The sequence below is a fragment of the Hypanus sabinus genome, chromosome 2, assembly GCF_030144855.1.
Source record: "Hypanus sabinus isolate sHypSab1 chromosome 2, sHypSab1.hap1, whole genome shotgun sequence".
Classification (NCBI taxonomy): domain Eukaryota; kingdom Metazoa; phylum Chordata; class Chondrichthyes; order Myliobatiformes; family Dasyatidae; genus Hypanus; species Hypanus sabinus.
Genome location: NC_082707.1, coordinates 30,139,773 through 30,163,291, shown reverse-complemented (window position 1 = coordinate 30,163,291; position 23,519 = coordinate 30,139,773). Strand labels below are relative to the sequence as shown.

Genomic DNA, 23,519 nt, shown 5'->3' with positions numbered 1-23,519 from the left:
GTGTGAAAAAAAGAACAAATCATGCAAAAAGTAAACAATTATGACCCAGAACTAAAGTTCACAGAAGTGATTCAACAGTCATGAAGGCAGTTCCTCCCTGCAGCCGGTCCAGGAGACTGCTAGTTGCAGGCCACAGCCTCAGTTCAGCGCAGTGACGAGTAAACCTCATGGATCAGTGAGCTGAACAGTACCCTGTCCCTCACCTTCAGTCCTGACACCCTGATTCTATCAGTCTGGCTTGGCGCTTTCAAAGACAAACATCGGCTGGATCCTGGGCCCTGCTACCCTGCCACAACCAAACCTTACATTTGATACTCCAGTTCACCGAACCCCCCCCCCCCCCCCCCCCCCCCAGAGCGCCGCACAAATGCCAGGTCGTACAGCCAGTTCAAAAGCACAACTCAGACATGGAGGTCAGAGGCTATTGATTGCTTTGATCGTTCCTGGAAAAAGTGTGATTGTAGAGTTGCTACAAACAAGGAGACTTGTTTGCTGCTGGTAAGCATCACTGTGTCTCACCAGTGCCATCTCAAGCTGGAAAACCCTGCCTCTCTTGACTCTGCCTTTGAAATCCCCACCGCTGGGCTGCAGCTCCCTCCCCGCAGGATTGGATGTACAGCCAGGTGAGTGGATTTGGCAAAGTTGGGCATAGGATGGCACAGTTAGCATTCTTGATGATGATGTAACAGTGACTGAGTGTGATGGCTCCTCTGGTTCTCCTCAGCAGGTGACATGTTGGTCAGACACTTCTACAGGTTGGCACAGATGCCTCTGCACGTTTGCACTCATCAGGAAGGCACTAGAGTCAATGGTCTCATGACAGCTAATCACTCAGCCTGCTGTTTGCCATGGTTGATGTGTGCACCGCTAGCAGGAGAATGGTGAACAGACAGTGCTTGACCGGCAGACTTTGCGGGTCAGGGGAGCAGGACTGAGACAGAACTGCCATGCCTGTGTGTCACGATCCGTCTGTCATAAAACAAATGCTGTGACCTTTGCCTTTACTTGGTGTGACCATCCCATCCACGTTGTGGAGGGTGAAGACCTTGGGCTGGAGTGCTCTGTGCAGAGTGCTGGGTTAAGCCTTGTGATGTCCGCAAAGTCCTTTAGGTACTGCAGCCTTGCTCTGAGGTTTTCAATTACATTTTCCAGAGACTGCATGTTAGCTAGGAGGATGATTTTGAGGGGGGGGGGGGTGGGGGTTGGGGGTGAGGACCTTAGGGCCCAGTGTTTTAGTTTTACCTGGAGCCTAGTGTGACTCCTTCAAATATCATTGATTAAGCTGCATGGCGTACAACGTGGATAATAAACAATGCAATTTATGTTCTCAGTATTATTTATTTACCCATTTATTTATATTTTTTCTTGCATAGTTTGTCTGCTTTTGCACATTGATTATTGGTCTCTGCCTGTGTGTAGTTTTTCATCGACTCTATTTTACTTCTACTGTGAAAGCCTGTCAGTAAATAAATCTCAAGGCAGCATGTGGTGACATATTTGTACTTTGAACATAAATTGGCTTTGAACTTTGACAGTTCATGGCTCCCTGCAACCCCTTACCTCTGTGTACCCATATTTTTCATTAGGAGCTGCACAATTCCCGCTACTGCCCACAGGGGGTTTGTGTGTTCTCCCTGTGACAGTGTGGGTTTCCTCCTGGGGCTCTGCTTTCCTCCCACAGTCCAAACGAGTACTAGCTGGTAGGTTAATTGGTCATTGAAAATTGTCCCATGTTGAGGCTGCGGTTCAATCGGCAGTTGCTGGGCAGCACGGCTTGAAGGGCCGGTTCCATGCTGTATCTCAATAAATTAAAATAAATAAATAAATTGGGCCTGGCCTTCCACTGAGTGCCTGAATTCCCTTGTTTAGAAATCGAAAGGAGTTTAGCTTATGTATTAGAATATTTCTGATAAAAATTTATCATGGCAGCTGGTACAGTTCTAAACTATCTCTGCAGATCAATGTCAACTGAATGGCTCACACCAAGCTTACCCCAGTAAAATTTGTCTCAAGACTCTCTCCTCGAACTATCTTTCAACTACCTCCCAAAAGGAGAGGAAGAATAACAATTTGTAAGCCAATGGATGCCAGAGCGTGAAATACAGAGTCACCTGAGAGGGTCTGATTAAATAGGCAGAGCTGTCATCTGAGGCCCCTGTAAATGCAATTTATTGGCTCAGCGCAGTACAATTCTTCTTTTGTTTCAGCCTCTGTGGACTTTAATTGAATTCTCAGTTTACTTAGTTGCTGCCAGGTAATAAAAGTATACAGCTCCATACAAACACTGTCCTTTAATAATCGTGTATTTCTTTCAAACAATCGCTCTTTCATAGATTGTTAAGTACAACATTCAATACAACTTATTCACCTGTACAACCCAATATATTAGGTACATTAATCTGTCTGAAATTCACCTTAGTTAGTCAACCAGTGATAAATTCAAATAAAAATTCTATCTTCTCCACAGGGTGCAGAGTTCAATTCTAAAAATAAATGTGAAAGCAGATCAGATATCCAGCAAAACCAAAGTAATCTACAAATCAAAATTAAATATAGTTCTAACATAATCTGTAAAATACATACACATTTCTTCTCTTGTGAGCCTTGCATAGACTCTGATGGGGAGGGGAGGGCATGGTCTTATGATCTTATGACATGAGTTTGGGTACTCTGTGCCTGTAATGCGTGTTGCCACATCAGGCTGCATCTCCTCAACACTTTTTGTGAGTGTGCGGGGGGGGGGGGGGGGAAGAAAGAAAGAAAGAGAGAGAGAGAGAGCGAGGGGGGGGGGAGGGAGGGAGGGAGGGGGAGAGAGAGAGAGAGAGGGAGAGAGACACACACAAAACAGCCATAAAGAAACTGAAATAACGATATTTGGTTCTGTTTACAAGATCTAGTAATCCAGAGACATGGACTAATAACTAATCACCCTTGACATCCTCTGTTACCAGACTGCACTGGGATTTCAATTCGATGCATGATCCAGTTTGTAGGAAGCCACTGATATTCCATGAGAATTAGTATGGGTGAAAGAAGAAGTACATTTGGAGAAACAAAAGACTACAGATACTGGTATATAGAGCAACAAATAACCTGCTGGAGGTCGAGCTGCATCTGTGGTGGCAGGGGAAGGAATTAATCCATCATGTTTCAATCTGAGACATCTTTTTCTCTCAAAGATGCTGCTCAACAATTGAATTCCTCGGGCAGCTTAAGAACTACATTTATTCTCTAAAATTGTCTGTCACTCCCTGATAATATCCCTTTCTTAAATTCTGTCAGTTAAATAATTTGGAGCAAAATACTAATCTTCTCAAAACCCATCTGTCCTTCAGGGAACATCTGGGGAGGTCAACAGATTAGTTGTGTTGGTTGGTAGATGGACTAAGAAAAGAGATTTGTTTCATCTGATCACATCCATGTAAAGTGTTGCAGCTTGGAGTTCCAGTAGATGCCTGAGGATTATATCTCTCAAAACAAAGCTGCTATGATGGAAAGTTTGTGCACTTTGGAGTTGGAATTGGAAGAATAATGAAAGGCTAATGATTAATGTGGAGAAGGTGCCAATGTAGACTTCCAGTTCTGTACTCTCCTATACTGGCAGGTCATCTCCCTGGCAAAGAAATGCCAGTGGAAATTAAATCCAAGTGGTTTCTATAATAGCGATCACTTTTCGTCCTTTACAGATAGTCAGTGGAAAAGCTGATGCACTCACCAACTCTTCTCAGTCTCTGTTCTCCAACCACCCTAATGGCACATGTACAAGGTCCAATGGATGAATGGAGAATATATATCAGTATAAACAAACTGCTCCTCATAACCTTCTTTGCTGCAAATTCCATGAGGGACAGATACAAGGCTCGGTTCACCTAATATTAATGACGACAATTTGATACAGTCTGATAAATGATTTTTTGAACATTTTACACATAAGTTGGCAGTACTTTGCACTCTTGTACACCTCTTCGTGTTTCTCTGGTGGCCATCATTATATTTGGATATGTGAACATTTGTGGCAATGGCTGGTTTGGAATCTCTTAGGAGCACCCTGGTGATTCCGATACCTTTACCAGGCTGTGCCATACTGGTAATTCATTATTATTCAAGATCCAAGGTTTGGAAAGACAGTGATCTCTGGTTAATAACTAGTACGGCTAAAGAGTTTTGGATTAGAGTCTAAATGATCAATTTTCTTATAGCTTAACTTCCTTATATGCTTGTATGATTACCTGTTTGTAAATGTTCAGTGGATTTTTAGTCATTTATAGTATATATGGTTCTGTCTTTTTTTTTGTTCCTTTGGCTGCAAACCAGCATAAATCAAACAGTTTCATGGATTGTTTTTATCAAAAGAAATCTCTTATTTGTCAAGTTTGAACTGGTCTTCAGGATAAAGATGACCACAAGGCAAGGTTCTTGGCTCTTTCACTTCCTTCTTCGTTCTTTTTTTAGTTTACAGCAGATTTGGTTACTAGATTCAACAAAGAGGATGTAATTTTGTTCTGTTAAATTTGTAGCACTATGTCTATTGAGCCCTATACAACAAGACAAAGATGGAAACTACAACAGGTCTGACGGCACTTATGCAAAGAGAAGCAGGGTAATGTATCAGATCAGAGACCCATGGTCTGACAAAAGAAAATTGATTTGAATTGTTAACTCCATTTCTCTCTCCATAGATGCTGCCTGACCTGTTGCCCCCTTTCAGCATTTCCTGATTTTATTTCAGACTTCCAGCATCTGTAACTCTTTTGATCCATGGAATTTGAAAAAAAAACACAAAGTAAAACCACAGATGCCGGAAATTTGAAATAAAAACAGAAACAGTCAAAGGTCAGGCGGCATCTGTGGAAAGGGAAAAAGAGTTAATATTCCAAGTTAGAGGCATGAACGACTCGAGATGTTGGGATCTGGAACTAAATGCTTGAAAGTTTGGAATTTCAGATCTGAGCAAACTGAGAAAAGAAGCACGATTTAGGTAGCGGAAAAGGGGGAAGGGATGTAGGGGTCAAAGGGTGTGACTGTCATGGGGTGATGATCCAGACAGCCTGAACGTGAGAGAGTGGTGAATGTGCATTATTTGGAGGCACTCTGTCTGAAGGAGATGTTGCATGAGGATAAATGAATAATTTTCCCCTTCATCCTCACTCATGTTGGCAATAAGGAAGCATTCAGCTTGAGTCTGATTGTCCGTTTAATGAAACAGAATGTGACTGTTTCAACTCCAGCGCCACTTCCTCGAGCCAGAGACTAACACAAAATTAGCAAGGCATGGAATTCAGCTCTGTTACCTGCCACCATCTAGAAACAGTAACAGTGTCAACTGGAGAATTCATTTGCTAAAGTCATTTTTACTTTGTTAACTTGTTTAAATAGAACAATCTAATTCAAAACAAAACCTATCTTCTGCAGTTTTAAAGAGTTAGCAATGATTCTCTAATAATACAGAGGGGGAGGGGTGAAGGTGTGAGGTAGGAGAGCCTACAGGACAAAGGGATAGGAGTAGGAAGTTTTCAGTGATGGGTATTTACTGCCAGAGAGAATTGTGGAATGATGAAGTTATAAGTTTTACTGTTAATACCTTTTAATATGTATTAAAAAGTATTTACAGTACTTTAATATTTTTAATACATTGACTCTTTATTTCTCTCCATTGATGCTGCTCGACTTGCTGAGTTTCTCCAGCATTTTGTATGTGTTGCTCTGGATTTCCAGCATCCGCAGAATTTCTTATGTTTATGATAAAGTCAATAAAATATGTTATATATTTGAAGGGAAGGGAACGGTAGGAATTTGCTGGATAATGCTGGATTTTCTGGGGTTGAGTGGGATCCAGGATCGGCCATGATGGAATGGTGGAGCAGACTCGATGGGGTGAATGGCCTAATTCTGCTCCTATGTCTTATGGCCTAATATTGCATTGCAGGGTCCAAATGCCTAATAGTTGGGTACATGCATTTAGGGTGAGAGGGGATTCATTCAAAGGACATGTGGGAGGGGAGAGCGTTTTTTCACAGAGAGGGGTGCTTGCCTGGGATGATGGCGAAGGTGGATATGACATGACATATGGATATGTCACCTCCTACAGAGGAGACATGAATGAGTATAGGAGAGAGGGATATGTATATTGAGTTGGCAGAAAGGATTGGTTGAGTTATGTGTTTAATTAGTTCAGCAGAACATCATGGGCTGATGGCTTATTTCTGTGTTGTACTCTTCTATGACAGGGAGCAATCAGAACATTGAAATGAATTGGGTAGTTTCCTCCAGTGGGCTGAATAATTTCTCATTGTATGATTCCATGAAATGCAGCAAAGTGACAGGGAACATAGAGCATTACAAAACAGTACAGGCCCTTCAGCCCACAATGTTGTTAACCTCCGCTAAGATCAATCTAACCCTTCCTTCCTACATAGCCCTTCGCTTTTCTATCATCCATGTACTTATCTAAGAGTACTCTTTTAACATGATGGAAATAATCAGTGATTATAGATTTGACTGTTTCTAGCAACAGCGATGGTGTCAATGGCATGGATTTCACTCAGCTGAATTACACCCGCATTTTTCTTCCTATGTCTTAAAACACAGCAACAGAATTTGGTATCAGCTAATTTATTTCTAAGCTCTTTACACCTGAGGCCATAAATCACTGGACTGAGACACTGAGCTATGGAAAAAACGGCAGTGTTGACTAGTTTCAGTGTTATTAAGTTAGGCTTATTACTTATTCCTATTGTGAGCAAAACCGGGAGAATGAAGAAACTTAATTGTATGCCATGGATCAGAATGGTATTCCTTGCTTGCACATTGGTGGACACAAAATACCCAGCCCGCCTTCCTTCTCGGTATATTAAACAATAGCTTATTAAAATCACAAGAAAACACAGTAGAGTAAATGCAATTCCAATTTGCCTTGAAGCAAATCCATTCAGTGGATTTGGACAGCTTGGGTCGTTTTCAATTATATACGTCACTGAGACATTCAGGCTTTGATAGATTGATGACCACAATGGATTCTGCAAGGCTATTACCCATATTACTGCAGTTATTTTCTTTTTTGCCGAATCAACAAGTGAAAGGTATCGCAGTGGCCAACAGATAGCTAGACATGTATTGAAGGACATTAGGGTTAAAGTCAGCATGATGCATTGTGCAAACATTATTTGTACGGAGAGCAGGATCCAGCAAAGTATTCGGGGTGAGCTGACTTTGAAGAGTCGAAAGCCATTTGTCAACGTGCCCAAGGCGAAATATACGGAAGAGTAGATGAGATGCTGGCACAGGAGAAAGTATCTTGTCTCTCGTTTCAATTCCAATTCTTGCTGCACCGTGCTAATTATTACATGACTGCATACCGCAGTGACGATAAAATCAGTTAGATAAACTGAAGTCTTCACTGCATGAAAAAAATAATTGGAAGTCTCATTAGAGCTGTTCATGCCTTCTTTTAATGCTCTTTGTAATTGGAATGAACAAACCATACAAAGGTATTCTTCCACCGAGTATTTTGCTTATAGCAAGGCTCATTTTGCCGTCTCAGCACTTCATTGTTCGTTGATGTTACTTGTCCGCAACTAGAGATCTCTAAAGAGAAGAAACAATAAACTTAGCTGAACATTATCAAGCACAACAGGAAAAGAAATTTGGATAATTATTGAATTCATTATACATGGAAAATTATCTAATTCTCTATATAAAATAGGTGAAATTGCCTCTCCCTCTTGGATTAACTATGTCAAGGATGCCTGTCTCATAATTAGTTTGTCTAAATTGAACTGAATATTCTTTCTCCTAATACCTGCAGTAAGCTCCAGATTCACTGTGAATTGAATTCGCTGTCTTTGGCTTGTTATTAAACTTGTTGGATAGAAGCTACTCTTCAGTGATCACCAGCCATTGTTTATGGAGTCTTACTGACGATGTTGCCAGAATTTGAGGACCTGAGTTAGAGGCAAAGGTTGAATAGGCTAGGACTTTATTCCCTGGAGCATAGGAGAATGAGGGGAGATTTGATAGAGGTATAGAATATTACTTATGAAATTGATAGGGTAAGTGCAAGGAGACTAGAGCTAGGGGTCATGGGTTAAGGCTGAAAGGTTAAATATTGAAGGAGAAATCTGAGGGGCAACTACTTCATTCAGAGGGTGGTGCAAATGTGAAATGAGCTGGAGCGGAAGTGATGGATGCAAGTTCAATTTCAACATTTAAGACAACTTTGGAGAACTACATGGATGAGAGTGGTATGGGGGGCTATGGTGCAAGTCAATGGGACTAGGCAAATAGTTTGGCATGGACTAGATGGGCTGAATAGCCTGTTTCCTGATTTACTGATTCTGTACTGTAGTGCTCTATTACCCTAAAATCAATTTGGATTTTGATTTTTATTAATGACTAAAATATAGGATGGTGTAAACAAAGACATGTGACAAAACAAAAAGTTAAAAAAAACTCCAGACCCAAAATAAAAAAGGGCGATGAAAGAGCCTTAAATGTTTTTGCTGTTTCTCTCTCCACAAGTGCTGCCTGACGTGCATGACACAAGGCATAACTTTAACTGCAGTGGAACACAAAGCAGAGCAGTTATTGAGGGAGGATGGGGAAGAAACAGATTAGGAAACTTGACATTATAAATAATTAGAAATGAAATACAATGAGTGAACAGATCCTGTATTATAGCTGGTGACATTGTGTTTTCACCTGATACACAATCTGATGTTCAGACACTTAATACTTCAGGGAAAGCAGTTTTGTCAGTAACTGCTCAGGTCCCCACCTTCACATTCTTTGCATTGTTTAGTTCATTAGAACTAATGTTCATGTTAAATGATGTTTTTCCTATTTTTGGAATATACTGTGCTGCTGAAAAAGGAAGTTATTTTTACGGCATTTACATCCTGTAAAATTAGAGGGAACATATGCCTAAGTCTTTAAAATATGAATAAAGTTATTTCACTTCTGCAAATCAAAAAATTGGTGTGGGATAAAGGAAGCCAACTACTATTTTGCTTTAATTGTTCCGCATTTTGTTTAGCAAGGAAGATTTTGGCTTCTCCTTAATTTCTTCAAGGAAGTGATGTTTTAGATTAACCTTGGTGCACTCTACAAGGTGACTTTGAATTCTCCAAAATAAACTTGATAGAGTTCCTCGTGGAAGATTACTAATTAAGCTCAGCCCTCTGGAGGCTTGGAGCAAACATAAGGAATAAGAAGATGGTAAAACTGTACAAAAGAACTGTTTCTGAGTGAAACACTATTTGGGAATACTGGTCTTTTCACTGGGTGGTTGCTTCTAGCCTCCATGCCGAGATTACTATCACAATGAATCTGTATTAATTAGTTGAATGTAGGAGATTGTGCAGTTAGAGAAGACATCTAACCACCAATGTTTCCACGAAGGTGAGTGCATATGTATGCGAGCACACATCTTTTGCTACTAGTGTACATAGGAACTTACACTGTGCACAAAAGGTTGTCACCCTCTACCTCATTGGCATGTTAAGTATGTTTCATGATCATACCAATCACGTTTCCTTCTGTATTTCCTGTGTAACATTTTATTTCTTTTTAACAATGAACAACAAACTGTACTTGGTAGGTTTATTATCCTTAGAGTAGCTTCAGGTTTACTTCCACTTAAACATTCAGTGTGTATGTGTTGTTGTCACTGGGCAAAACATTGCACAGCACACGATTTTTGTGCATACTGGTCATTACAAATTAGAGGGAACTTTGCTAACCATAAAAGGTAGATGATGCAGAGTTAATTACAATTTTAAGACTGAGATTACAAGATTTTTGTTTGGTTGGCTTGTTGAAGGATATGAAACAATACAAGAAGCACTGAGGTATAATTTGGAGACGGTAGGTCAAACTTGTAGGAATGAAAGGGCCTGTCCTTATGGTTCTGAGTAGAGGAGGATTAATGTTGGTTGTAATTAAAGAGATAGCAGTGTTAAAGTTTGTTGTGATAATAAAACAGGGTTAAAACTAGTTCTAGATAAAAATGCAAGGTTAATGTTAGTCCTTAAAGCCATAGATAGTTTAATATTTGTCACTGACAGCAACTTAATATAAAATTAGCTAGTTTTAATCTTACAATAGGAATCAGTGGATAAGGTGATTGATTGGGAAGCTGGACTTGAGGCAGGATATTCTATGTTAAGGTGATTAGTAGAACACAGAATATAGAATACAGCGGAGAATACAGGCTCTTTGGCCCATGATGTTTAACCTATTCTAAGATTAATCTAATCCTTCCCCCACCCCCCAACATAGCCCTCCATTTGAAGCCTCTTGACGAGGCTCGAAATGCCACAGGTCCCATTTTAGCTTTTATTACTTGCGTTCTTCACGTTCAGTCATAAAGAGCAATCATCTCAAAGATAAATGCAACGATCAAATAAGGCCAAGTCTACTTGCAATAGCAAAACATTATTAAGATCAATACTGAAATGGGAACAGCTTTATAATGGACATAGCTGCTTCTCCAGCTGATTTGCTACAATGACAAAATGTTGACAATTAGCTGAATTGTTTGAAAAAATAAATACATGCGCCAATAAAACTTGACACATCTTTGACATTGCAAGAGACCTCATGCCAATCTGAGATTGCAAAACAATTAGTTTGTACTGTGATATTTGCCTTTGCATAGTTGTGTTAAGAATCTCTGTTTGTTTATTTGTCTCCGTGGAACTGTTAAATCTGTCTGTCAGTTATCATGTGTTAGAAATATGAAAATCTCATTAATATCTTGGCGATCCCTTTAAGCAGAGATGAGGAGGAATTTCTTCAGCCAGAGGCTGGTGATTCTGTCATTGTCACAGGCGGCTGTGGAAGTCAAGGCTTTGGGTATATTTAAAGTGGAGGTTGATATAGGCCAGGGGTAGGCAAACTTTTTGACTTGTGGGCCACAAAGGGTTCTAAAATTTGACAGGGGGGCCGGACCAGGAGCAGATGGACGGAGTGTTTTGGTAATACACCTCATAAGAGAAAATAAAATATCATGGGATATGTAGAAAACATGTGCTTTAATTTCAATTGAAAATGAACAAATGCATTAAAACAACATATCTGTTTTTGAAGTCCCATGGTATTTAGCTATTTATTGAAATGACTTTTAAAACACTGAAAATTAAATGAATAAAATACAGATTTTTTAAATAGTAACAGTTATTATTTTAAAGCACTGAAAATTCTGTTATCCTTCAAGATATTATCATCATCACTCTCCTCCTGACTGTCTTTATTTCAAAAATGGTAGGAGATGCAGGTCTACTTGTCCTGCTCCTTCTTATTCAATTGTCCCCTGTGCCAAAACTCAACAACGACCAGCACAAGGACAGAACAGTGACAACGCGCCAGTATGTGGAGCACATTATTTGATCTGGAGCGCATTTTTTATTTTGAGAACGTACGTGCACCTGCGCACTACTAATGTCCATCACTTAACAGAAATGACATGTAACATGTAAGGCTTATCCCTTTTTAGCCAGCGCATCAAAGTCTGGATTTAGTTTTGTTGTGGCGATTCTCAGGATGGATCTGAGGTGTTGGTCAGTTAACTTGGATCTGTGGCTGGCTTTGTTGATGTTCATGACGCTGAACGCCTGTTCACACAAATAGGTCGAGTCGAACAAAGAGTAAAGCGCAAATGTGGAGTAATACGCTACACCTCAACAAAGGTCAATGTGTAGCGGTGTGCTACATGCAGCGCTAAAATTACGACACGGAGTTGGTAATTGCAGTCGAAGAAAAAAAATTTATTCGAAATCCCCAGCCTCACTTTTAAGCGTTTTGGGAAAAAGCCAGAATTGCGGGGAAAAAACGTTAACAAGGTTTATTAATATAATTTCATCAAGTTCTGCGGGCCGGATTAAAAAGCTTAATGGGCCGTATATGGCCCCCGGGCCGTAGTTTGCCCATGCCTGATATAGGCTCTTGATTAGAAAGGATGTCAAAGGTCAGGGGAAGAAGGGAGCAGAATGGGGTTGAGGGGGATAATCAATGAACCATAATGGAATGGTGGAACAGACTTGATGGGCCAAATGGCCGAATTCAGCTCCTACGTTTTATGGTCTTATTTATTACTTTCATCATCATTATACCACCCCTCTTTCTGCCTCCATCCTGGCACTCTTGTTGGACTCTCTAAGAGGGCAAGAGTGCAAATACAGGCCCTTCGGCCCACAAATCTGTGATTATATGATTATTCTTCTCAGAATCAGATTATATATGACTGGCATGTGATGTGGAATTCGTTGTTTTGCAACCATGGTACATTATGATACATAATAACAAATCCTACAAATTACAATAAGTATATATGAAAAGACAACTAATTAAGTGAGTAGTGCAAAAAGAGGAGAGCAATACTGAGGTGGTGTATATGGACTCAATGTCCATTCAGAGGACTGAGGCTGTTCCTGAAACACTGAAAGGTTCAATTTATTATCAATGTAAGTAGAATACAACTCTGAGATCTGACTTCTCCAGACAGCTTTGAAATACAGAAAAATATAGAAGTAGTTGAAAGAAAGACATCAATCCCCCGCCACACAAAAAGAAAAAGAAATAAAAAGCAATGAGAAGAGGGCGTGTCCTGGGTGATGGGGGTCCTTTATGATGGATGGCGCCTTTTTGAGGCATCACCTTTTGAAGGTGTTCGCGATGCTAGGGAGGCAAGTGTCCATGATGGTACTCACTCAGTTTCCAAAGTTTCCCATCCTGTGCAGTGGCCCCTCCGTGCCAGATGGTGCTGCAACCAGTTAGAATGCTCTCCACGGTACATCTGTAGAAATTTACAAGTGTCTTTGGTGACACACCAATTCTCCTCAAACTCCTAATGAAATATAGCTGCTATCGCGCCTTCTTTATAATTGCATCAGTATGTTGGGCCCAGGATAGATCGTCAGAGATGCTGACTCCCAGGAACTTGAAAATGCTCACCCTTTCCTTTTCTGACCCCTCGATGAGGTCTGGTGTGTATTTTCTGGACTCGCGCTTCCTAAAGTTAGCAATCAATTCCTTGCCTTGCTGACATTGAGCAAGGTTATTTCTGTGACTCCAGTCAACCAGCTGATCTTACCTCCCAGTGAGGAAGTCAAGGATCCAGTTGCAGAGAGATACAGAGACCCAGGTTTTGGAGCTTGATGATTGTAACTGAGGGTATGATTGTGTTGAACTCTGATCTGTAGTCAATAAACAACAGCCTGACATAAGTATTGCTATTGTCCAGGTGATCCAAGGCCAAGTGGAGGGCCAGTGAGATTGCATCCACTGTAGTGGCGATTGGAATACTGCAGTGGGTCCTGGCTTGGGAGTTGATTCTGGCCATGACTAACCTCTCAAAGCACTTCATCACAGTAGATATGAGTGCCAGTGGGCGATAGTCACTGAGGCAGCTCACCCTGCTCTTCATGGGCACTGGTATAACAGATACGTTGCTCATCAGTTCCCAACAGAACACCGGATTGCTCATAATCAGGCACTTGGTGAGATCCAATTAAGATAAGTTTGGTTTAAACGGAGTGGCCGTTGTGGGAGTGGGCCAGTATTAGAGTGGGAAGTTGCAGCTTTGGCTCATCGAGGCTTCAGTGTGCAGAGGCGTAGGCCATAGGTTGATTCTTTTTCATTATTTATTCTTTCTTTCCTTCTTATTGCACATCTAGGGCAGTGAGAATGCCGGGCAGGATAGTGGAACGCTCCCCTTGCGGGATGTGGGAAGGCGGGGAGACCTCCGGTGTCCCTGACGGCTACACCTGCAAGAAGTGCATCCAGCTGTGGCTTCCAATAGGAGTGGGAGCGGCAATTGGATGAACTCCAGATCAGTTGTGAGGCTGAGGGGTGAATAGACAGGACGAATATGGAAGTAATTACACTCAAGGTGAAGGGTACAAGTAACTGGGTGACCGTCAGGAGGAGAAAAGGGGATAGGCAGCTGGTGTAGCGTACCCCTGTGGCCATTCCCCTCAACAACTGGTATACCAGTTTGGAATCTTTTGGGAGGGAAGGCCACAGTGGTCAGGTCTGGCTCTGTGGCTCAGAAGGGAAGGGGGGAGAAGAGGCAAATTGTAGAGATAGGCGATTCATTGGTTAGGGGAACAGAAAGAAGGTTCTGTTGATGAGGACAACATTCCTGAATGGTTCTTTGCTTCCGGGTCAGAGACATCTCGGATGGAGTCCACAGCATTCTCAAGTAGGAGGGTGAGTAGCCAGAGGTCATGGTCCACTTCGGTACCAATGACATGGGGTAAGAGGGGTGACAACATCCTGCTAAGTGGCGATAGGTGCTAAGTTAAAGGACAGGACCTCCAGGATTGTGTTCTTAGGATTTCTACCCAGCCGTGTGCTAGTGAGACCAGAAATAGATCATATGGGAAAGATTGAATAGGTAAGGACTTTAGTCCTTGGAACATAGAGGATCGGGGGAAGATTTGATAAAGATATACAAAATTATGAAGGGTATTGATAGGGTAAGCTGAGGTTGAGGTGAACTACAGGTCATGGGTTAAAGGTGAAAGTTGAAAATTTTAAGGGGAACACGAGGGGGATCCTCTTCACTCAGTGAGTAGTGAGAGTGTGGAATGAGCTGCCAGCACAAATGGTGGATTCGATTTCAACACCTTAAATGAAATTTGCACAGGTACATGGATGGGGCAGGATTGTATGGAGGGCTAGGGTCCAGGTGCAGGTCAATGGGATTAGGCGGAATAATGGGCTCAGGCATGGGAGCACAGAGCCTGTTTCTGTGCTGTAATGCTCTATGTCTCCATGACTCTATGATTGTCGCCCATCTGAAGTAGGCAGGATCCTCCAGCTATAGCAATGAGAGATTAAAGATGTCCTTGAACACGCCTGACACCTGGTTGGCACAGGTTTCAAGAGCCCTGCCAGCCCTGACATCTTGCAACCTCTTGAAAGGTGTTCTGATGTTGGGCACCGAGACTGAGATCGCAAGATCACTGGACGCTGCAGGGACTCTCACAGGTGTAGTTTTATTCTCCCTTACAAAGCGTGAACAGGAGGCATTGAACTCAACTGTTAGTGTAGCATCACAGCTAGGTAGTAATGGCCTGCAAAGCCCTGCCAGAGCTGCCAGGCATTCCCCATCTTTACTGTGACTATTACAGTGAAGCAGCCCCTACTATGCTGGGATCGAAAGAATAAGCAGAGCTAGAACAGCTGGAACATCCTTACAGCAGATTATCCCTGCTGGTGACCAGCAGACTACAAGGCCGAGGCAACCGACAAACCAGAGCTGAGAGGAAGAGTGCATAAATGCAAATTAGATGACACTGACTGGTTGTCAATGACTGCAGATCGGTGAGCTTGCAAATGATATGAAGATTGATGGTGTCGAGGCCAGCAAAGAATCCACTGGGGAAATGATCAGTTGCAGATATGGACAGAGAAATGTAAAGTGTTGCATCTTGGTAGGTCAAATGTAAAGAGACTGTTACGGACAAGACCCTTAACGTTGTTGACGAACACAGGGATCATGGGGTCCATGTTTATCTCTCCCTAAAAGTGGCTGCACAGGTTGTTAGGACGGTTAAGAAGAAACATGCTTACCCTTATTTATCAAGGCATTGAGTTCAAAAGTCAGGAAGTTATGTTCCAGCTTTATAAACTCTGGCTAGGCCGCATTCCAAAGATTTGCATACAATTCTAGTTACCCCATTGTTGGAAGGATGTCAAGGTTTTAGAAAGTGTTCAGGAGAAGTTTACCAGGATGGTGTCTGGATTAGAGGGCATGTGCTACAACGAGAGGTTGGAAAGGCTCTGGAGCAGTGGAGGCCGAGGGGATATCTGATAGAAAATTATAAGATTATGAGAGGCATAGATAGAGTAGATAGACAGTATCTTTTTCCCAGGGTCCCATTGTCTGATACCAGAGGACATGCATTTAAAGATTTAAAGTGAGAGGGGTTAAGTTTAAAAAGAAACACAGGGAGGGGTGGGTGCTTGGAATGTGCTGCCTGGGTGGTAGTGGAGGCAGATACATTAACGGTTTTTAAGAGGTGTTTAAATAGACCTATGAAAGTGAGGAAAATGGAGGACATGGACGTTGTTTAGGCAGAAGGGATTAGTTTTGATTACTAATTAAATTGATTCAGCACAAGATTGTGCGCCAAAGCACTTGCTCCTGTGCTGTACTGTTCTGTGTTCCACAGTGGTGCTAGAAAGCTTGTGAACCCTGTAGAATTTTCTCTTTTTCTGCATGTATACGACTTAAAATATAGTCAGATAAAACTAGATAAAGAAAACCCAATTAAATAAATAACACAAAACATTATACTTGTTGTGGTGAACTATGTGCCTGTCGGGACACGCCCCTGCTGACTGCTCCTGTGGCTCCTCCCACAGGCCCCTGTATAAAGGAGACCTGCGGCCTGACGCTCGGCCTCAGTCTCCAGGACCTTGTATGATAGACACTCACTCCTGGTTCCTTCTTCCAGTCAATAAAAGCCGATATCTCGCCTACGTCTCAGTGTGAGTTATTGATGGTGCATCAATTTTATTGACTGGAAGTTTTAAAACATGGAACCCGTTTTGCGTCCGGACCGGTTGGATTTGGACCCTCAAGACCCTGACGCAGCTCTCGCTTTTGAACACTGGCTTGCATGCTTCCAATCGTACTTGGCGAAGCTTCGTGCGACTGAACCCGCCGTTATGCACAGAATCCTACTCTCGAGGGTCACCCCCAAAGTTTACTCCTTTATCCGGGACCTGCCGACCTACGAAGGGGCACTGGACGCCCTCAAACGACAGTACCTGCGGCCGGTGAACACCGTCTACGCAAGACATCGCTTAGCTACCCGGCAACAGCGGCCTGGCGAATCGTGCGCTGAGTTTCTCCGAGCACTACAGACACTCGTCCGAGCTTGTGACTGCAAGACGCTCACGGCAGAACAGCATGCGGAGCTGCTGGTGCGAGACGCCTTTGTGACGGGACTGAGGTCAGTGTACATGCGCCAGCGGCTGCTGGAGAACTCGGATCTTACCTTAAGCTCGGCGATAGAGAAGGCCAACGCTCTAGAAGCTGCGCGGCATAACGCCGACGCTGTCCAGTCGCGCGATTCCCCGCCGGTTTCGTGGACGCCTCAGACCCCGCCACCGCCGGCTCCCGGGAGCGAATTCGCCAACGCCGCCGCCAGTCGCCATTCCACGAGCTCCCCGACCCAGACCACGTCTGTGGCCCGTAAGAAACTCGTGCTTTGTTATTTCTGTGGCCAAAAGAAACATCCTCGACGACGCTGTCCAGCGCGAGAAGCGACCTGCTCCAGCTGCGGAAAGCGGGGCCACTTCGCCAAGGTCTGTAAGTCTCAACCTCGAGCGGAGTGCAGCGCTGCGGGTGAAACGTGGGGGCCGCCATCTTGCATGCCGGGATGTGGGCGGCCATCTTTGTCGACGTCAGCACGCCCCGCCCCCGATCCTCGGATGCTGACCGGGTACCCCGGATGTGAGCGGCCATCTTTGTCGGCGTCAGCATGCCCCGCCCCCGACCCTCCGATGCTGACCGGGTACCCCGACGGCGATCCAACTCTGGCCACTGTGACTCTCGACCAAAGCGCCCCACACCAGCTTGCAAGGTCCATGATGGACATCCAGGTGGAGGGGCATTGGACTGGATGCCTGTTTGACACGGGCAGCACTGGGAGTTTTATTCACCCGGACACAGTGCAACGCTGCGGACTTGCAACGCGGCCGGTCAGTCGGAGGTTCCATTTGGCCTCTGGGTCGCAGTCCGCAGACATCCGGGCGGGTTGTGTAGCGACTTTGGTGGTGCAAGGCACAGTATATCGGGACTTTGAACTGCTGGTCATGCCTAATCTGTGTGCACCTGTGCTATTGGGGCTGGACTTCCAGAGCCATCTCGAAAGTGTGACTATGGTATACGACGGGCCCCTCCCACCACTCACTGTCAAGAATCCTCAGTTTTGTGGGACTTCTTCACATACCCCGCTACTGACCACACACACACACGGACACACACATCCCATCCAGAACCAGGCCAACAGCTGCGCTACCGACACTTGCAGCCTCTCCACTCTCAAGATCCCTTCCCCACCGCTGTTCGCCAACCTGACCCCCGACTGTAAACCTGTGGCAACCAAAAGCAGGAGGTACAGCGCGGGGGACCGGGCCTTCATTCGGTCGGAGGTGCAGCGGCTGCTCAGGGAGGGGATCATTGAGCCGAGCACAAGCCCTTGGAGGGCCCAGGTGGTTGTTGTTCGGACTGGGCAGAAAAATAGGATGGTGGTGGACTATAGTCAAACCATCAATAGGTTTACGCAGCTTGACGCATACCCCCTACCCCGCATCGCGGATATGGTCAACCAGATTGCTCAGTATAAGGTGTACTCGACAATAGATCTGAAATCCGCTTATCACCAGCTCCCCATCTGCCCAGAGGACCGCCCCTACACCGCCTTCGAGGCGGGCGGCCGGCTCTATCACTTCCTGCGCGTCCCTTTCGGTGTCACGAATGGTGTCTCTGTCTTCCAGAGGGAAATGGACCGGATGGTGGACCAGTACCAACTGCAGGCCACATTTCCCTATCTGGATAACATCACCATCTGTGGTCATGACAGGCCAGATCACGACGCCAACCTCCAACGGTTTCTCCAAGTGGCCGCAGCTCTGAACCTTACTTATAACAGGGACAAGTGTGTTTTTGGTACCACCCGCCTTGCTATACTTGGGTATGTCGTGGAAAACGGGGTTATTGGGCCTGATCCCGAACGTATGCGCCCCCTGTTAGAGCTCCCTCTTCCCACCACTCTCAAGGCCCTCAGACGGTGCCTGGGGTTTTTTTCCTATTACGCCCAATGGGTCCCCCATTACGCAGACAAGGCTCGCCCCCTGGTCAAGTCTACCTCGTTTCCCCTCTCTGCTGAGGCCTGCGCGGCCTTCAACTGCATTAAAGCGGACATTGCCAAAGCTACGATGCATGCAGTGGACGAGACCGCTCCCTTCCAAGTGGAGTGTGATGCCTCCGATTTCGCTCTGGCTGCTACCCTTAATCAGGAAGGCAGACCAGTAGCATTCTTTTCTCGCACCCTCCAAGGCTCTGAAATTCGGCACTCCGCGGTGGAGAAAGAAGCCCAGGCCATAGTGGAGGCTGTTAGGCACTGGAGGCACTATCTTGCTGGCAAAAGATTCACTGTGCTGACCGACCAGCGCTCGGTTGCGTTCCTGTTCAGCAACCAACAGCGGGGCAAGATCAAAAATGATAAGATTTTGCGGTGGAGGATAGAACTCTCCACCTACACCTATGATATCCTGTACCGGCCTGGCAGACTCAATGAGCCCCCTGATGCCCTATCCCGGGGAACATGTGCTAGCACACAGCTCGACCAGCTGTACGCCCTTCATGCACAACTTTGCCATCCGGGGGTCACCCGATTTTACCATTTTGTGAAAGCTCGGAACCTGCCGTACTCCCTGGAGGACATCAGGACGATGACCAGGGACTGCCAAATTTGTGCCGAGTGCAAACCGCACTTCTACTGTCCTGACACGGCACAACTTGTCAAGGCCACCCGCCCTTTTGAACGCCTGAGTGTTGACTTTAAGGGCCCCCTTCCCTCCACTGACCGCAATGTCTATTTTCTCAGTGTTATTGACGAGTTCTCACGGTTCCCCTTTGCCATCCCCTGCCCCGACACCACTGCCACGTCCGTCATAAAAGCCCTGCGCCAGCTCTTCACTCTGTTCGGGTATCCCTGCTATATCCACAGTGATAGAGGGTCCTCCTTTATGAGTGAGGAGCTGCGCCAGTACTTGCTAGCTAGGGGCATTGCTACCAGTCGGACCACGAGTTATAATCCCCGGGGTAATGGCCAGGTAGAGCGGGAGAATGCCACAGTGTGGAAGGCCACACTTTTAGCCCTTAAGTCCAAAGGGTTGCCGGTCTCTCGATGGCAGGAGGTCCTCCCTGAGGCACTGCACTCTATCCGCTCTCTGTTATGTACGTCCACCAATGCCACCCCTCACGAACGCCTATTCTCTTTTCCCAGGAAGTCTGTCACTGGGACCACCCTACCAGTTTGGCTGACGTCCCCGGGGCCAGTGCTGCTCCGGAAACATGTGAGGAGCAATAAATACTCCCCGCTGGTGGAGAGGGTTCACCTTCTCCATGCGAACCCCCAGTATGCTTACGTGGTCTTACCTGATGGGCGGGAGGACACGGTCTCCATCCGCGACCTGGCACCCGCAGGTGCAGCAGACCACTACCCTGAAGGCTCTCCGGTAACTGTGAACCCTGCACCAGAGGTGACACCGTACGCACCAGGCCCTACACAGACTCCTCACGACACTTGTATACCGGGCGTTTCGTACGCGTTTATACCAGGCGCCTCGCACATGCATGAGGGATCACCGGCGCCTAGTGGGCAAGAACACGCGCAACCCCCGTCCCCTGTGCAATCGCCAATGTTGCCGGCACCTATGGGGTCACAGCCGGTGCTACGTAGATCGCAGCGACAGATTCGACCGCCTGATCGGCTTGACTTGTAAGAACCTTCGCTACATGAGGACTTTTTCAAACGAAGGGGGGGTGAATGTGGTGAACTATGTGCCTGTCGGGACACGCCCCTGCTGACTGCTCCTGTGGCTCCTCCCACAGGCCCCTGTATAAAGGAGACCTGCGGCCTGACGCTCGGCCTCAGTCTCCAGGACCTTGTATGATAGACACTCACTCCTGGTTCCTTCTTCCAGTCAATAAAAGCCGATATCTCGCCTACGTCTCAGTGTGAGTTATTGATGGTGCATCACTTGTTCTTTTATTTACTGAAAAAGAATGATTCAATATTAGTTGTATTTGTTGGAAAAAGTAGGTGAACTTTTGCTTTCAGGATTTGGTCTGACCCCCTTGTACAGTAACAACGTCATCCAAATGTTTCCAATTGATCAATCCTGCACATCGGTTTGAGATCTTTTAGCCATTCCTCCTTACAAAACTGCTTCAGCTCTGGAATGTCGGTGGGCTTCCTTGCATGAACTGCTTGCTTCAGGTCCGTCCACAACATTTCTACAGGATTAGGGTCAGGACTTCCAAAACAGAAATTGTCTTCAGCCATTCCAAAACACAAATTTTCTTCTTTTTAAACTATTCTTTTAAACCTTTTTTTTAATAGGACAGGGCACATCTACAAACCTGCACCTCCAATCTCATCTTATCGATTGGGACATTTGACTCCACGTAGCTTTGTAGAAGGTATTACCCCCAGAGGTTCACATACTTTTTCGAACAAATGCATGTACTATCAGCTCATTTCTCTCAGTAAATAAATGAACAAGTATAATTTTTTTGGTGTTATTTATTTAATTAGGATTTCTTTATTTAGCCTTGGGATTTACATGAAGATCCGATCACATTTTCGGTTATATTTACGCAGAAATAGAGACAATTCTACAGCTTCTACAAACTTTCTGGCAACATTTTATGTTGTCTCTCTGACAAATAATGACAAATTTGGTGTCTACAATCAGCAGCCACAATCCTCAAAAGGAAGTAGTCCACAAAAACCTGATGAGCTTCAAGGTGCGAGCTTCTTCTCTCGTAGTGTCACTCACTATAAGCCAAGTGTTTGGGGAATCTTTAGAACACGTCAATGTGTCCAGTCACAGACAGGAAATAGGGAGGAAAAATGCTCAATTTTTAACTCATATTTTAAACATTTTACACACTATAAATTAAAAATCAACATAGATTTATGATAAAGTATCAAAGATATTTTGAAACTTAGTAAAATCCATTACCTTTTGAAGCTTTTAAATGTACTAGTCCACATCTTTTTAGGGCCAAAGAGAAAATAAAGAACTTAAAACATTATTAAAAATTCAATTACATCTCAGCCATTATCAGAAAAAATGTTTGCTAAATACCTGAAGTTTATGTCAATTCAGGTTTCTGGAAGTTCTTCAGAAATGATGCAAATAATTTCTTCCTGTGAAGGGACAGTGAGCAATCTTCTGGGTGTCTGCATTTAACTGGGTGTTCTCTGTCATTTTCACACTTACAGTCCAACAAATATTCTTTGTTCCATTCTCATTACTACCATAATGTGACTTTAAAATTAAAAAGGCCATTTGTTAGTATATGGCATGGTCTCCTGTTACACACAATTACAATGAGTAAATGTTCACTGCCTTCAGGTTACAGAACTGGTCTCAGAAGTTGAAGATGTCAGAATGAATCATCGGAAGCCGAAGAGAACAATGAACTTCCAGTTAGGCTGTTGAAATTAAAATGTAATCTTGGTGAGTTTTGAGAAGAACATATAGAAGCCTGCTGGTAATGCTCTTCTCATCTACGACAGGGCAAAAGCCTCAATTTCTGATTTTACCAGCAATTCTATTGAAAGGACAGGATACCTAATAAATATATGCTTGTGTCAGTGGCTATTGACACTCAGTGACAATGGAGTCGTAGACATCTGTTTCCTCTGCATTCGTTAAGTGGTTGGATATACAGTAGCTGAGATTTTCTTTTAGATTATAGACCATGACTCAATACTCTAAAACTGCAAGAACCCTGATAAATGCTTCCAAAGGAAAGCACAATAAGACAAATTCATTAGTTGGCAGCCGATGTCCCAACATCAACTTCATTCTAGAAGGCATAGCGACATTCTGATATAACATTTTGTTAAAGCATGTAGAAGCAGTGTTGCTGTTAGGAACAAATAGTTCAAGGTAAATGAAAACCAGCTTGTAATTAACAGTTAAGTTGCAATACTAATAAAAATATTTTTTTTGTTTCTGTTAACTGTTTCAGTAAATAATAATCAAGCTCAAACATTTTGATTAATCAATTCCGTTTCGTATTGAACTTCTATGAGATTAATCTTACCTTTCTGCTATCTTCCATGCAAACCTCAACAAATATAGGGTATGCTATCTTTCTTTCTTGTTGCAAGTTTTCACAATAATTATTTTTTAAGTTGCCTTTTTGTGATTATAAACACACTTTAGCTCTGAGAGTATCTGCAGGCATTGTTGTAACACAAGCTGCTGATTGCAATGTCAAGCTGGTTTCCACTGGAGGGGAATTGAGGAACCAATCAGGAACTTGTGTGAAAAGTGTACCCAATTCACGTTAACTTTCTTAAAGTAAAACCATCCTGCCCAATGAAGTGGAGGTAAATGTTAAGCAATCTTTCTCAAGTTTATGGATACTTACTTAAAACATCAGAATCTAAAATTATACTGCTGTACTCAGAGCAGGTTTTCAAAGTTTGTACGAGTGCTCCAGCTACCTGGTACTACCATATCCCTACACATTCTTTGGATGAAAGAATGATAAATTCAGCATCTTTATTACACATCACATTCCTCTCGACTGAAAGGAGTGCAGATATGGAATTTGGAACTCCCATTGTTGCCTGAAGTTTTTTTTGGACGCAGTTTGTGTGCAGGCAGACAAGATTAGTGCAGACACCGCCTGTTCTATGAGTGGACTAACTGAAATGTTTGTGGCTTCCACAATAGGACCCTTTTGACAGTAGTTC

At 43.9% G+C, this 23,519-nt stretch overlaps 1 protein-coding gene across 6 annotated transcripts; it reads right to left on the bottom strand.

Annotated features, from left to right (window-relative positions):
* Window positions 1–2,272: 2,272 nt before the first annotated feature.
* Window positions 2,273–23,017, bottom strand: LOC132407496 (odorant receptor 131-2-like). 6 transcript variants are annotated; one of them, XM_059994121.1, is made up of 4 exons: window positions 22,862–23,017; window positions 21,895–22,244; window positions 12,705–12,790; window positions 2,273–7,584 (listed from the first exon to the last, which is right to left on the bottom strand). In XM_059994121.1, exon 4 carries the CDS (start codon window positions 7,479–7,481, stop codon window positions 6,480–6,482), a length of 1,002 nt encoding a protein of 333 aa, XP_059850104.1. In that variant the 5' UTR covers window positions 7,482–7,584; window positions 12,705–12,790; window positions 21,895–22,244; window positions 22,862–23,017; the 3' UTR covers window positions 2,273–6,479. The 6 variants fall into 6 exon arrangements, with proteins under 6 accessions (XP_059850104.1, XP_059850130.1, XP_059850123.1 ...); XM_059994147.1 differs by having other exon boundaries at window positions 21,895–21,956; XM_059994140.1 differs by lacking the exon at window positions 21,895–22,244.
* Between the last annotated feature and the right edge of the window lie 502 nt (window positions 23,018–23,519).

Bases quoted from the DNA above. Each gene is read 5' to 3' on its own strand.
- LOC132407496 (XM_059994121.1), bottom strand. From the start codon at position 7,481: ATGGTTTGTTCATTCCAATTACAAAGAGCATTAAAAGAAGGCATGAAC.